The sequence below is a fragment of the Malurus melanocephalus genome, unplaced genomic scaffold (genome assembly GCF_030028575.1).
Source record: "Malurus melanocephalus ecotype Western Australia unplaced genomic scaffold, MMel_1.1 scaffold_208, whole genome shotgun sequence".
Classification (NCBI taxonomy): Eukaryota; Metazoa; Chordata; class Aves; order Passeriformes; family Maluridae; genus Malurus; species Malurus melanocephalus.
This window is the reverse complement of record NW_026623440.1, coordinates 774818-790047: the sequence shown is the minus strand read 5'-3', so window position 1 is coordinate 790047 and position 15230 is coordinate 774818. Positions and strand designations below refer to the sequence as shown.

The following is a 15230-nucleotide window of genomic DNA, read 5'->3' as shown; positions in this document are numbered from 1 at the left end:
TTTGGGATGAGGAGACTGCTATCGGTGTGTGCCAGTGCCATTGCATCCTAATGGGATTGCTGCGAGCTGGAAGAGATTGAAACCAAGCTGGACTTGCTGTAAGGTGGGTTGGGCTGAAAGCTAAGTCAGCTCTGAGCTCTGTAACTATTGCCTGCTTTTGTGCCTTTGGCAGAGRTGGGCAGACACTGTATCAGGCATTTTCCTGGAGCTGAAATTTTATGTGCCTTTCCTGGTAAGAACTTTTATGTGCCTTGTTTTCTYGAATGCCTGTAGCTTTTTGGGTTGATAGTAGATTATGAGTTCTATCACTACTAAGATGCATCCTAGGGGGGAATTTTTCATCCTTGCAACAACAAAGAYGCAAAAGTTGTTTGAAAGTCAGAGATGGCAGTAAAAAGGCAGTAGTCCTTGTCATCTTTTCATAGTATAATATTGATTCCAAAACATAAATTTAAAAATCTTGAGGAACCAGAATGTAGCAAAAACTSTCTTTTTAAGCACAATTATCCTGGTAGTTATCAATCAAGGAACAGTGTGACTCCTAACTGGTAGTACCTGAGATCACTGAAAATGCAGACCCCACACCTCACCCCAGCCAGGCAAGTAATCTGAGTGCCCTCAGACGTGTCCTTGTAGTCCTTTAATGAATTTTCAAGATGAATTATTGTTCTGTTGTACATTGTGGATATTTCCCTCCCACCCTTTCCCCTTGGGAAATTTGCTTTGAATTTAGGGTGGATTTGGAATCCCCACAGCTGTAATTGCTTTTGCACCCAATATGCCTTGCTGRAGGCTGGCAGTGCTCTGGGTGACCTCCACCATATGTATTATTTCATGTCCCAGATCTGTGCCTGTTTCCCATGGCTGTTTTTACAAAACTATCAACAGTAGATTTTTAGTGAGCAAAAAGCAATAAAATGGTGAGTCATCAGCTTTTTTCCTGCATATCTTATCTGTGTGAGATGCAGAATGCTAACTAGAATAGTTAGGATTCAGTGATAAAATTCCGGCTTTATGTGCCATCTTAATAGCAGGATACAGTATTACCAGGAGTATTTTTCCTGGTAATATGAGAAATGAATAACTAAGGATTCACTGCTGAATAATGAATAAACTAAAGGCTCGATTAGTACCTTTCAGCTTTAAGACAATTTTAGCGCTGCAGCTACTTGAGTCAAGAAGAAATGACATGAGAGTAAAATGAACAGAAAAGCAACTACCTGAGATCCTGGTGTTAAACCTGTGCTATGAGGGTGTTGTGCATTTGGCTGGTTAGTGAAGCTCCCCCTTAAGCTGATAGGACAGTCTCATGCAGAAAAAACCTGCAAAACTTGGGGGGTTTACTATTAACAGTAGCAGTAGATCATGTGTGCAGTATAAATCAACCTGTGAGTTCTGAATATATGATTCAAGAACCAGCTTCAAACAAAATGAATGAAATGATGAGGGCCGCAAAATGGTGTASCATAAAGAACCAAAACTATGTACTGAAGAGCCAGTACTATGGTATTATTTACCATAAAGAGGAGACAGTTCCAGTCGAGGTGTGATACAAAAGGGAAACTTTTCTGACCTCAGCAAAGGAGAATTTGTACAACAGGAGACATGGATTATTTAGAGACAGAATTAAAAGACTAAAGCATAAGTAAAATTATWGGCATTTGGGCTGCATGACTAGGAAGTTCATACGACTATAGAGAATAATAAAAATTTAATTGGGGGGAAMATATCTGAATGATGAGAATGCCCTTACATACAACACAACTTGAACAGGAGCAGTAATTACCCTCCTCCCCCTCTCTCTTCACACACATGCACAAGTATACACGTGAAAGTACTGGCACTGTTAATAGAACACCAAAAAATCATCAGTATGTGTAATGAAATTTGAAGCTACAGCTGCTAATACTATAAGTAGTAGTACAGTTACCAATGAAAAATAACAAAACATCAAGAAAAATTATTGGTTGTTAGTTTATATCTAATAACAAAAATAAAAATATCTATCATTTATATGTTCTGGGTTTGGGGAGAAAGAACTATTTACAAACTTCCTTGAGGCTGAAAAATTACAACTTTGCCCAGCTAAATCTAAATCATGGTATTCCTATGTTAAACTAAATACCCAGATCAAAAATCTACACTTCCTCAAAAGATGAACTTATATTTAGTAGCTTATTTTGTTACCTACCTGTTTTAAAAGTAATTAATATTAACCACTATACAATACCTGCTGTTTGGTATTTGTTTTATAGATAAAAATCTATTGGGATGATGCAAAAGCGATCCACAGTACTGACAGAATCAGTAAAGCCCTAGAATATGTGAAGCCATCCTACCAAGTCTTGTCATAGTAGGACTCCAAATGTGTGTGGTCAAATGTGGCCTCTGTTCTTACAAGATTGATGAAMCCTATGAACAAACATGTATAGTGAATACCAGCAGAAACCAGGCTGGGAACACATGCACAGAGGCAAGAATTTAATGCTGAAATACAATAATACTGATCATACTTCCGCATTTCCTTGTAATAAAGTAATGCTCGMTCATATGAAAGAAGAGATCATATAAAAGTGGGGAGCTGAAAGGTAAACTATTTTTGTATCTATTCTTACAAAGTTCTCAGCATAGATAATCCAATATATGAAGAGTATGAATCATGCAGTAAATACTAAATTTTCATCAGTAAAATAGTCTACATTGCTGGCACTTTGGTATCCCACTTGCAGTGTCTTTAAATACATTGTGTTTATTTTCATCCTGTTCAAAACCAAATACAGGCTCATTTCAAAACCTACTGAAGTCAACAAAACCACTACTTTTTATGGTAAGTGGATTACAACCACAGCACTTTACAGGGTTTGGGATGTTTTTACTCTTATTTTTCCCTTAATAAATACTGTCACTGTTTCTGATGAGGAAGAACTATGAATACCCTCACCCCAAAGTGTCACCACAATTACCTAAGCTTCTCCAGCTCATTTTGCATTCTCATTTAGTGCCACATAGAAATATTCATCTCAGTAGAAAAAACAAGGTTTGAGTAAGAGGGAAAATCAGACATTACCTAAAGAAGTTAAACACAATTGCTAGAGATGTTTGCACTGCTGCTTTATCTTCATTCTCTGGATAAATCAGGCCTTTAACCTCCTCAAATCTGCAACCTCCATTTTCATCTGTGACCAATTTGCTTATAAAAGACTTTAAAAAACTCGGATAAGAAGGAATTTTACAACTCCAGTGTTCTCTAATGTTCAGTGTATGTTCAACATACGCTTCTTATAATCAATTGCGAGTTAGGAGGCAGCAAGGAGTGACTCGGATGCCTCTGCCTTGTGGTGGTGGGTGTGTAACTGCAGCAACTGCAGCTGGGGTGTGAGTAGGGTGTGATCACCCTTCTAGAGGGAGGCAATTGAAAGCAGAGACTGAAAAGAAATCCTAGTAGCTGCTAAACCTCAAAAGGATGTTAGGTTCTTTCTGGCAGCAGCAATTAGTGGGTGGTGGRGTTTTGTGTTGGTGTTTTGTTTTGGTTTTTTTTCAGGGGGAGGTGTCAGTGAAGGAAAATTGGGAGCTACATGAGTTTATGCATCAGATATCAAGGGCTTTTTGMTTTACTGTGAGTGAAAAAGAACTTAGTTTTGATAGGTCTGCACAGAACTTTATCTAGATGGTAAAATGAAGTACCATTCTTATCTTGGCTTTTGAAACCAGGAGCTTATTAGCCACTGTACTATGTTGTAGTTAAAGGTTTCTGGTTGCAGAGTTATGCTCTGTGAAGTAAAGTGTATCTGTRTTTTGGATTAGGCACAAAGCAATTTCATGTTCAAAACCAGAACATGGGTAACTTCCTTCACATTCATCTTATAAAAGAAGGTCCTTTGAATTAGAGAGTAACTCCAACAAGGGCTCAGCTGTCTAAGATGTACCTGCTGAAGCTCTTGCAGGCAGCAGGATCGTACAACTGTCAAAGCTTCTGAATTTCTAAAGAGAAGCAGAATGAGACCAGGCGTAGGCTGCAGCTGTAATCTGTGCTTGGTAGCATCCAAGTCCTCTCCCATGAGTCACACTTCTGAGAACATTGTGGATTCTCTTTAGCCTCTTGGGATTTTTTTTTTTTTTTTTTTTGCCCTGGACTGCAGTCTTATACTTCTTCCACTCCTCATCTCCCTTCTGTGGATAAAATCATATTTCATTTGAGTTGTTAGGATGAAACTTAGAAAACCCACAGTTCTGATATAGATACCTTCTGACATAGTTCATATGCYTAATTTTATATGTAGCCTAAGGCTGGAAAATACTCTCTACCCTACCTACCAAATTCATCCCTGATGATAGCCCAGCCTTTTATGCTGATATTGACACTCTCTCTTCCTCTCTTTCTCTTGTAATATTAGGAACAGCATTTTAATCCACAATTCTGTCTTGTTGCGAGGTTGATAAACTGACAGAAYTGCTGAAGTTTTCTTGTCCTTCCCTAAATTAGACCATCATGAGAACTATTTGTTTTATTAGTTCACTGTKCTGCTTTCCTCTCCAACTCTTTTTCATTTTGACCAGCTCTTTGATGCTTCTCCTGCCCCATGTTGCTCTTTTCTCTCATGCTTTCATTAAGCTGCTGCCTCTGAACTCCCTTATGATTCACGTGAATCTTCTATGTTCCATTTTTGACTTTTTCTCATGTTGGTAACTTACTGCTTCTGCATATTCATTCAACCTATGTGTGTTTTTCTGTTTTTTTCATTCACCAAGGTTCTTTTGATTTGTTCTCTGTGAAACATCACCCCTTCTCTGTTGCTTAGTTCCCAACTTTAACTATCASATTGCCAGTCCTCTTTTCCCATGCTCTGACCCAGCCTTTCCATGAATTCAGTGTTCATTACTTCTACTGGAACTGTTCCTGTATTTTGCTTTTCTCCTTCCAAAACCTTTTGCTCTGCCTCTCCCTGCAAGGTCCATTCTTGCCAATTTTCCAGTTCTGATTCCMTCCCAACAATGTTCTCTAGCAAACCCATTCTGATGGAAGTCAGATGACCTAGGCAATTTCTTCCACCATGAACACCCTGGATTTATACTCTCCGGTTTTTTCCCCTCCTAGTGTAATTAAATTCCATATGTGCAGACCAATCTTTACAGCTTCTGAATAAATCCTTTCCCTCTAGTCTTTTTTTTTTCCTGTGTGCAGATTTTTGCTGATCTTATGCCAGTATGATATAGTAAGATGAGCCCATCTGCTCTTTTCGCTTCATCTTTCCTTCCTCTATTCCTATCTCTTCTCTGTTCTTTTCATGGATACAGGAAATTCTCACTTTTGTGTTGATATACCATTCAGTTAACCCTAGAAATCTTACCTAGCTTCTGTGGCTTTACTCTTATTCCTTCTTGCCTTAATCTGTGCCTTTCCTYCAGTTCTTTCTTTGAAAACCTCAAAGCAGAACAATTGTGTTATTTCTGTTTCCAAGAGGCTTTGTTTTGCATCACCACAGATAAAACTCATTTGTTGTTTCCATAATTCTCATTTAMTGGAGCATCTTCTCCTTGCCTCTTGCTTGGCCTTGAGCTTCAGTCTTTGAATCTTCATTGGCAGCTTTTCTCTTTTGCATTAAACAAACCTCTTGTCTTCAGGACACTGTTGTCTGTACTCAGACTCTCAAGTTCTCACTTCAGAGATTCCAATTAGCTCATACCTATCACTGGAACAGCTGAAACAAGCATGGGTTTGCTTTATTATGTCACCTTTTATGCAAAAGAAGAGAAAGGGCTTTTACAGGACTATATTGTTCTCCTGTTACAAATCCCTCTTAAAATTTCTTTTGCTATGACTACCAAAATGTCCTTWTCTTTCAAAAGGCATTGTGTACAATAAGGTTGAATGAGTTGATAGGAAATTTGCCATTATATTCATGAGCAAAACTAGTGCTTTTTTTTAAATGTAATAAAATAATCTTCATAGCCCTGTAAGATCCATGAAACAGCAACCCTTTGGTAGTAAATCTTAGCTCCTGAATCACCCACGTAAGGGTTGTGGTCCCACCTATGACAAAAGCCAAACAGCATCGCTAATGAAGACTTAACCTACACTGCTGTCATCACACGAGGTGCTTACAAAACACTGACTGGGTACTACGTTTTGTTTGTTGCTTTATTGCACACTTTTAAACAAGTCTGATGTTTCTATGTCCCCAAAGCAGATGCTGTGTGTGTTGTTTCTTCTCKCCCTTGTCTAGCAGCCAGGATTTCCTGCACACCCACTGTTAGACCCACTGTAATATTCTTGTTCTTGTAATGCTTTTTTATGCCAGTCTAAAGGTCACCTCTAAACTGGCTGCTGTGGCAGACTCTGGTCTTAGTCAAACTGCTGTGAAGCACAGGCAGCTCCCCATGCAGTCACTGACACTGCTCTGGGTTTTTGGCCATGAAGCTCAGAATAGAACTGTTGTATATCTGGCTCTATTCAAGAGTCACTATTATGTTCTGGTTGTGCTCGTGTTTCTTCTCATTGTTTCACAGTGGTTTGTGGATGTTGCTAATAGAGCSTGCAATTTAAATACCTATCAAGTATTTAGGTATTAATGCTTCAAAGGATTTATATTTCCAACTTCCTGTAGTTGTGTGTGCAAGTTGTGTGTAGCGGGGTGTGCAAGTTAAAAGAAAAATAACTGATAGGCTCTTGTTCAATGCTTGATTTATAAGGAATACCATGTTTCCAGTATAGATTCTTATGTTTCCCTAAATCTGGATGAAGCCTGTATGCTAAATTTTGGCTGGGTGATACACTTAGCTATTGGATATTCCTAATTAGCATAGTTTTTATTGTGGTACTGCTTAAGTATGTTGGATATTTTCCAAACAATAGACAAAGATGCTTAAGCTAATGGATATCTTTCACTGCAGCAAATCTGTTCTACCCTATGTCAGGTACACTCAATCCAATGGTAATAGGTCTGTGCCTACATGTAAAAACAACAGTAATTTTCCCTGTGTTCTCCATTATTTCCTTGTAAAACTTTCTTTTGCCATGTACCACAGAATGGTATCCCTAGGTGGAAATTCTATWAGTTGAGCTCAGATTTTATGCCACAAAGCGGAGTATTTCTGTGAAATCACGGTGAGAATCAGCAGATGAGAACCTAATTGATCCACAATTGTCCTTCTGGCAAGTGTGCTGGAAGCAGTTGTCTGTGGGGTGGTAACAGTCGGTGCTGGTGACACTAAGGAGCTCGTGGTACAGCTCAAAAAGGCCTGCTTAGTAGAACACTTAACTTCTTCCTCAGTAAATACCTTGGGTATGTCCTGATATATCACATTCCCTCGTGTCTTCTCTTTCATTAACAGTGTAAGAAATGATTGAAAGTTAAAACATGCAGAAATAAGGTTTTGTTAAAGTACAGGAATTCTCACTGGATATGTATAATCTTTAGAAACTGATTACAGCAGCTTGGCTTACACTTGTAAGACTTAGATGCATTCTGTGCCMCTTCCTGCTAGATTTGCTTACATTTGTCTTTACATGGGTGTAAAAATCTTTTTACTGTATGTGAGTGGGCTTCAGAGTAAGTAAAGTTGTGCTAATTAAGATTCTATTAATATGTACACTATTTGTTTAATTTTCTGCTGATTAATCTGTTCTTCATGTGCTAATGTCCTTCTGCCATCCAAAGAGAAGTAAGATAAATATAGCTGATCTTAAGACCTTCTTGTAGAATTTTTGACCAGGTAAAAACAATACATGGTGCATTTGGGACAAAGGATTTGGATGCCTTTACATTTAASATACCCAAAATGCTTAAACTGCCAGCCTGTTCAAGCACTGTGATGCCTTGCAGGCAAAGACAACAGATAAGCACTTCAAACTGTTATGGAGGGGTGACTATCTGTAGTGACTGGATAATTTAGAACAGTTCAGAATAAGATTGTCAGGGTTAGTTAGAAAGTTTAGTACATGAGGTTGCAAATAGTTGTAGTTATTTTTGTTTTTCCAYAAAGGCTTGATATTCTGGCTTGGAACATTCTGTCTCTCTCCTGGTGGTGTGGAATCATTCTCTCTAATATGGATTTTAATTTATTATCACATTTACATTTAAATAATGGTAAGTTCAAGCAGGAAGACTTCTAAAGGCTCTTAGGGCAAGTTTGAAAATAGTATTTGGGAGACTTTGTTTTACTAAAATGTATTAGAACATTTTCTTTAGTAGACTCTGAAATTTTTCGTAAGGTTACCTCTGAGGGGATCCCGGTGATGTGTACTTTAGTTTGCAAACAAATTCCCTGAGGACCCTCTAGGCACAAGTAACCAGGCAGCAGGAGAGGTGCCAAGGTGGGCTGGGGCAGCCCGGTGAGGAAGCCGTGACATCTGTGACTGTGCTGCCCACTGTGCTCAGAGCTTAGTGGGAGCAGCAAGCCCTTCCTACAAGAGGGACAAATGATCACCAATCAGCTTTTAGTAATGTGTTTTCCCTCTGCGAGAGTAACTGCTTCCTGCTGTTGCCTTCTGCAGAGTTCCAACTAGTAGGCTTAAACTCTAATTTGGGAAAGAATAATTGCTCCATCAGTCATTGAAAAGCTCTCTACCCTTGCTTGGGACGATGTTTCCTGTGCTTGTATGAAAAAATCACCTTGTAGTACTTATATTGTATTTCAGAATTTCCTGTATTGAAAATGAAAGAAATGAGGCTCAATAACATTTAGCTTGGCTATGGAAAGAAGCTTACAAAAGTTGTAGTAGTGCWTCTCTTTATTGATTAAGCAAGATGCAGGTACAGTGTTTAACAGTACTATTSTACAAGGGGTAAAAGGAACTGTTATAAAGATCAGTAACTCTTCCTTTCTCTAAATCATGATGCAAGATTAATCATCTTTTGCTTCTTAATTTATTTATTTAAGTGCTCAGTGCAAACAGACAAGATGAAAGAAAACTCAGGAGGACATCTGTCTGAGTACAAGATATTGATATAAATAGGGAGACTGAGAAAAGTAGTTGTGAGTCTTTCATTTTCTGCTTCAGACAAACCACTMGGAACAGGACTGTGCAGGAAAAGCACTGCCATAAGCTCTTGCTGAGGGAGAAATTGGGGCACAGCTCAGCACTGCTTGTTTTCATGTAGGTTTAGATAATAAAACACAGAGGGCTGAAAGGGAGATTTGATTTACCATTGTTCAGAAAMCACATTTTCTTAGTCTGCAAGCTTCAGCGCTGTCCCTATGCTTTTGCTATCATGTTAGATGTTTGCTTTTCTTTACAAATTCTTCCACCTGTATTTTCTATTTGGAATAATAAAAGGTTTAGAAGTCTAGAAGATGAGGAAAAAGTGAGTGGCTTGCTGCAAGGAAGCAGAGTCTCTCATTCATTTCTTTTCCCATTGTTTGGCAGGTGGAAAGCACAGATTTACAGAGCTGAGCTGGATCAGCTGAAGAAGTGGGGGAAGAGAAACGAAACAAGTACAGTACCAGTGAAAAGAGCTTCAGCTTTTATCTCRCAGCATCACCACAGAAACCAGAGAATACGATCAGAAGAAAGGGCTCGAGCAGAGAAGGCAGAAGTGTGGCTCCTTACCTTTGGACAGAAGGCAGCAGAATAATTATGCAGAACAGAAAAGGGTACTTGATGGTTCTAAAACTGTGGCAAAGGGAAGTGTCCCTTCATTAACAGGAATGTGCCACAGTTTATGCACTGTAAAGGGGAGTGCCATGAGATCTRCTGAAGAGACTATTTCTGTGGTTGCATATCTACATGTGTTTGCACCCCTGCTGGGGCYCAATTAGGTGGCTGTAGGCATCAGGGACCATCAGGTTTTGGATAGTGACCTTTTTTCCATTCAGGGTGTACCTGCCACGGGAACAGAAAGACACCACAGATCACACCAAGAGTGAGACAATCTGCACCCTTTCCCTTCTGTAACTGCCTGCTGTACCATGGGATGTCGGCAAAGCTCTGAGGAGAAAGAGGCAGCGCGGCGGTCCCGTAGGATTGACCGCCACCTGCGCTCTGAAAGTCAGCGACAACGAAGAGAGATCAAACTCCTCCTCCTGGGCACCAGCAATTCTGGGAAGAGTACTATTGTAAAGCAGATGAAAATCATTCACAGTGGTGGCTTTAACTTGGAGGCCTGTAAGGAATACAAACCTCTGATCATCTATAATGCAATTGACTCTCTCACACGTATCATTCGGGCTCTGGCCACCCTTAAGATAGAATTTCACAACCCTGACAGAGCATACGATGCAGTGCAGCTTTTTGCCCTGACAGGCCCAGCCGAGAGCAAAGGTGAGATTACCCCRGAGCTCCTGGGGGTGATGAAGAGGCTGTGGGCAGATCCAGGTGTGCAGGAGTGTTTTTGCCGCTCCAACGAGTACCATCTGGAGGATAACGCCGCCTACTACCTGAACGACCTGGAGCGGATYGCAGCTCTGGATTACATCCCCACAGTGGAAGACATTCTGCGGTCTCGGGACATGACCACAGGGATTGTAGAAAATAAATTCACCTTCAAAGAGCTGACTTTCAAAATGGTGGATGTGGGTGGACAGAGGTCTGAACGCAAAAAGTGGATCCACTGTTTCGAGGGGGTTACAGCAATAATTTTCTGTGTGGAGCTGAGTGGGTATGACTTGAAGCTGTATGAAGATAACCAAACAGTAAGTGCACCTTCTGCTCCTTGTTCTCTTTCCTTCTCTTCCTTTCTCTTTCACCAGTATTTGGCCTTTTATCTCACCCTTGCTTCCTTCCCAAGGTGATAATCCCTGACTTCCCCACCCCTTAGTTCCTTCTCCTCACCCTCAATCTTTAGCAAAACCCAGAAGCTATGGTACCTTTATTTGGATAGTTTTCCCTGCTGGACAGTTAGTTATTAAATGCTACTTATGGGAAATGGAGGTGCTCTTCACATGACAGGCAATTTATTGTTTTTTAGTGCCTTTGAGCTAAATGTTTACATGGTTAACTGTTGCTTCAAACACCACTTAAAAAGGTAGGCACTAGTGACATCCTGGTGTACAGGGATTGTGGGTTCTGATTATAGCTGAGTTGTGAAGTCTGCTGAGGGTGAGAGAAGCACTGCTATTTTTTCTCATCATTTTCATATTAGGAAAGGTATTTTACATCYAGACCCTGAACTATTTAATTTCTTACAATTCTTTAGACTTTTTCTGACTTGCTGTTCAGATTTAAAAATCAAAAAGAACTACCTGAAAGGAAAAAAAAAAATCAATATACTCTGAAAAATTGTTATGGACATTGGTCCACATAGGACCAACATTAGTACCTGCATTGTTACATTACTGGAACTGCAACAATGAGACTGCCACCCATGAGAAAAGCCCTACAAATAATAGAGTTGCAGAGTGTAAAATGCTTCCTGGTGTAGTATCTATGCTGAAGAGAACCGCTAAATAAAACTAGTCTACTGCCAAACATAACTTACTGCTTGAGAGAGCATGTAAGAATCTGGCTGATTTATAAACTGTGAAAGTTGAGCAAATGATCTGTATGAATATGATAACTTCTGTGATCCTGTTGACAGAAGTGGAGAAATGCTATGCATGAGCTCTGTCTTTATTGAAGATGYGTTAAAGTAATGATTGACAGATATGGTAAAAAATGAGGGAAAAACCAGTTCTGCACACTGTGGGTTCTGATTATAGCTGAGTCGTGAAGTCTGCTGAGGGTGAGATTGTTGTAGTGACACCAGTGTGCAGAAGGGAGAACAAAAATAATGCCTGAACTATCAGCTGCCTGGACAACTTTTCCTTTGCGTGTAATTTTAAGTGACAATGTAAGTTAAATTTATCCTGCCTGAAAACAAATAACAGAAGGGGAAGRCTGAATTTTGCAGGGGCTCTTTCTCCTGCTATGCTTTATTCTGGCTAACATAATTTTCAGGAAAAAAATCACTGGGTTGAAACTCTGTAGACCTGGACAATCCAGTATTTTTACTTGTCTGTTTAACATATGTGATATTTAATTGTTTACTGAAGAGAAAGATAAATGAAGAATTACAGTTCACTTTTTTTTTTCTCCACCTTGTATGTTTTCCTGTGTCACTCTGTAATACTATTTTTCTGCTTATCTAGGGTTATCTGCAAATGTGATCTGTGTATGGTTTCATTTCTATGTCTTAGGAGGTTTTTTCCTTACCTAGTGGAATAAATATAGCTTTATCTTTCCATGCACCAGAGCTAGTTAGCATGACTCAACCACATAACAGCTGCCTCTTCTTTTGACACAGTAGCRAAATAGGTTTGTAAAATACCTTTGGATTGCATTTGATTTATTGTATGATCATTATTCCTGGCCAGCACTCTGAGAAGGTTGCTTTTTTATATCCCATGCTGATTTCTTCTCTATTATAACAAATAAATCACTTCTTTTATTTTTCATGGTCCTTAGCAACTGTTAGTCCCATTCTATCTTTTATTACATATTAAGATATCCTCTCTGGCCTTTGATAATGTTAAATTATCAAGTAATTTTTTTTTCCTCTTACAAGTTGCATCCTGCACTGGAATGCATTATCCGTTAATCTCTGTCTCATCTTTATTCAAATTTCTCCTTAAATTAATGTGTGCCAGAGAATATTAAATAATCTGTGCTCTCAAAAGTTAGTGCTGCTGCCTGTCACCATGAAAAGTTTCTTTGTGAGTGTCCCCATCTGCCCAGCTCTGTGCACTCAGGTCTGTGCTTCATGCCTGCTGTCTATTCTCATGGATGTTTCTCTTCCACAGCCTGTAGCTGCAACAGGGTTTGAGACTTAGAAACACTTCAAAGATGCAATAACAAAGCACATAATAAAACGAGTTAAACATGAGTGTTTAACAGTGCCTGGGATTCCTGAGGTCAGTAATCACAGGAGATTGACATGATGTAGAAGAGATACCAAGTAAAGGTGGTGCAGGTCTAAAAATGACACTAGTTCAGTAATTTTATAAACATGGATGTTAGAGGGAAACTGCTTGCAGGTAATACGTAATTTTTATTCCCTTTCTTACAGCCACTGCAAATGGATACAAAAATTAGGCTTTTTGAGAATATTTTTTTGGTATCTTGTTAAAAGGAAGATGCAGATGAAAAAGCCAAAATGCTGCAGCAAACAGTTCAGGCTGGAGCAGGCCTCATGTACCACTWATTGCTTGGGTCATAATGGAGCCTCTCAATTACCCATTAATAACTGGGAAGCCTTCTGTCATATGTTAATTGTATGAATTTTAAACAGAAATCCTGTTTCTGACAGGATTTTTTTTTATCTAGTAAACAACATTGGTAACATTTTTTTCTTTCTTTTTTTTTTTTTTTTTTTTTTTTTTTTTTTTTTTTATTTTTTTTGTTTTTTTTTTTTCCTGAGGCCAAATACTTAAGGGGCTTATTTGCCTTTCCTCATACTTCAGCTTTTGGAGTAACACAGTATATTAAAAATCCTTCCTGGCATGCAGTTCTTCTCCTGCAATGCTAATACTAACAGTCAGGACAGAGGGCAAATTGTGATTCGTGTATCCTTAGTCCCTTTAGCACCTGTTATCATCAGTGGTAAAACATCATGTCAGAAAACGTTTTTCTGAGAAACTAAGTCACTTGGGAATCCTGGAAAAAGACTGACCTAAACTGTTCCATTTTTTTATTAAGCTTTTCCATTTCAAGATGTTTCATAGTGAAGTTTGTGTGGGAGCAAATCCTGGATGACTTCAGCATTCTTGTGTGTAATCTTTCAGCATTGCAAATGAAATTCTAGCCTTTTTTCAYTTAAGAATGTAATATATATAGTCCCTTACCAAAGTTTAACTTTGTACAGTAATGTATCACAAATCCAGCCTGAAGACTTGCATCCAAGCATGTATCTTCTAAAATATGTAAACAGCAGTAAAATAACAAATATACACAATAGGAAATGATTGATCAACTGCCAATTTACAGTGTGTTTTACTAGATATTCTTTCAAGTCTGAAGATGTGGTTTTGATTACATTGCTCACTGTAATTGCTTCTTACATGGATGTTCTCCCACAGAACACATGGGACAGCAATTTTTCATATTTTGAATTTGTTGCCATACCCTGAACTTAACATTCTATGTAATTTCAGATACTAACAGTAACTTTATAGGCAAATAATTATGCCTGCATGTTCACTAAATTATTTCCTCTGATTGGAAAAAAAAAAAAAAATGTGATAATGCATCACAGTACAGAATATAAAAAATAGACTCATCCTAATGTCATTGTATGATTGCAGGAAGATACCAGTATCAGATTGTAAAAACTTGCAAAGCTTTGCCGTGAGGTTTATCTATTTCATGTCAGTAGACTAATCCCTAAGACAAACCCATATTTAAACCTACAGATAAATAAGTATTTTTGTCACAGGAGAGCAGCAGGCTTAATTAGAAGAAATTCAGGAGGACAGCAACAGAAAGACTTTTACCTGTTTTGGAAAACCATGGCACTGAAGTGATGGACAATATTTGTCTACTTTAGTGTCCAGTGCTGGTTGTCAGACTTACGTCTGAATTACATGACTGAATTTCCCGGCGTATTTAGGGAACAGCAGGTGATGGCTCAAATCCCCCTATGACAAATGCCTGAGAGATGATGTAACTCTCTTTTTTTGGTSTCTGTGACTGCCTGCATTCAAAGCTTCTTGAATAGGAAAGGTGTTTTGCTGTGATTTTTAAATAAATTCCAAGCATTACAGCACTGAAGTAAATAAAACATGGAGGCATCAGGAGTGGCAGAATGCTTCTAAATGTCCTATGAGCTTCAGGCTCAGAATAGTTCTTAGGTGGAAAGATATGGGTACTGACGGATTAATAACTGAGATCTGAATTTAACTTTTGTTTATCCAGTAACAACACCATTCTTCAAACCCTAAAAGAAGGAAAAAAACCCCAAACAAAACSMAGCTGAATTCCAGAAATGCCTATCAATCGAGAGTAAAGCTTACTCTGTAACTGCAGGGTTAAACCAGCCACCAGCATAGTACACATGAACACAGGGCACCTGTCAAACCCTGGGAGAATTGTAGTGAGTCAGAAAGCCACTGACACTGAAAGGCAGAGGAATTGATCATATACACTGGATAATATCAATTGGGTAAAGAATCAGTTTGTGAAGGAAAGGAACTGAATGTCTCTGCCTCTCTCAAGRGGGTTGGAAAGCCACAAACATCTTTCCAAACATATTGTCATAGAAAAGATACAAGTGAAATTGGARAACTGGTTATGGCAAGGCAATGACAGGAGTTAGAAG

At 38.8% G+C, this 15230-nt stretch overlaps 2 protein-coding genes across 2 annotated transcripts in view; one reads left to right on the top strand and one right to left on the bottom strand.

Moving 5' to 3' along the window:
- Nucleotides 1-15230, bottom strand: part of RSPH14 (radial spoke head 14 homolog) — a 61198-nt gene that overhangs the window by 24034 nt on the left and 21934 nt on the right. The gene's annotated exons all lie outside the window — the stretch shown is intronic.
- The window catches only part of GNAZ (G protein subunit alpha z), a 39838-nt gene that overhangs the window by 7990 nt on the left and 16618 nt on the right, over nt 1-15230 (top strand). The window contains exon 2 of the mRNA XM_057373869.1: nt 9368-10632. Coding sequence (XP_057229852.1) covers nt 9910-10632 — 723 coding nt within the window. The 5' untranslated portion in view covers nt 9368-9909. The remainder of the gene's footprint in view (nt 1-9367; nt 10633-15230) is intronic.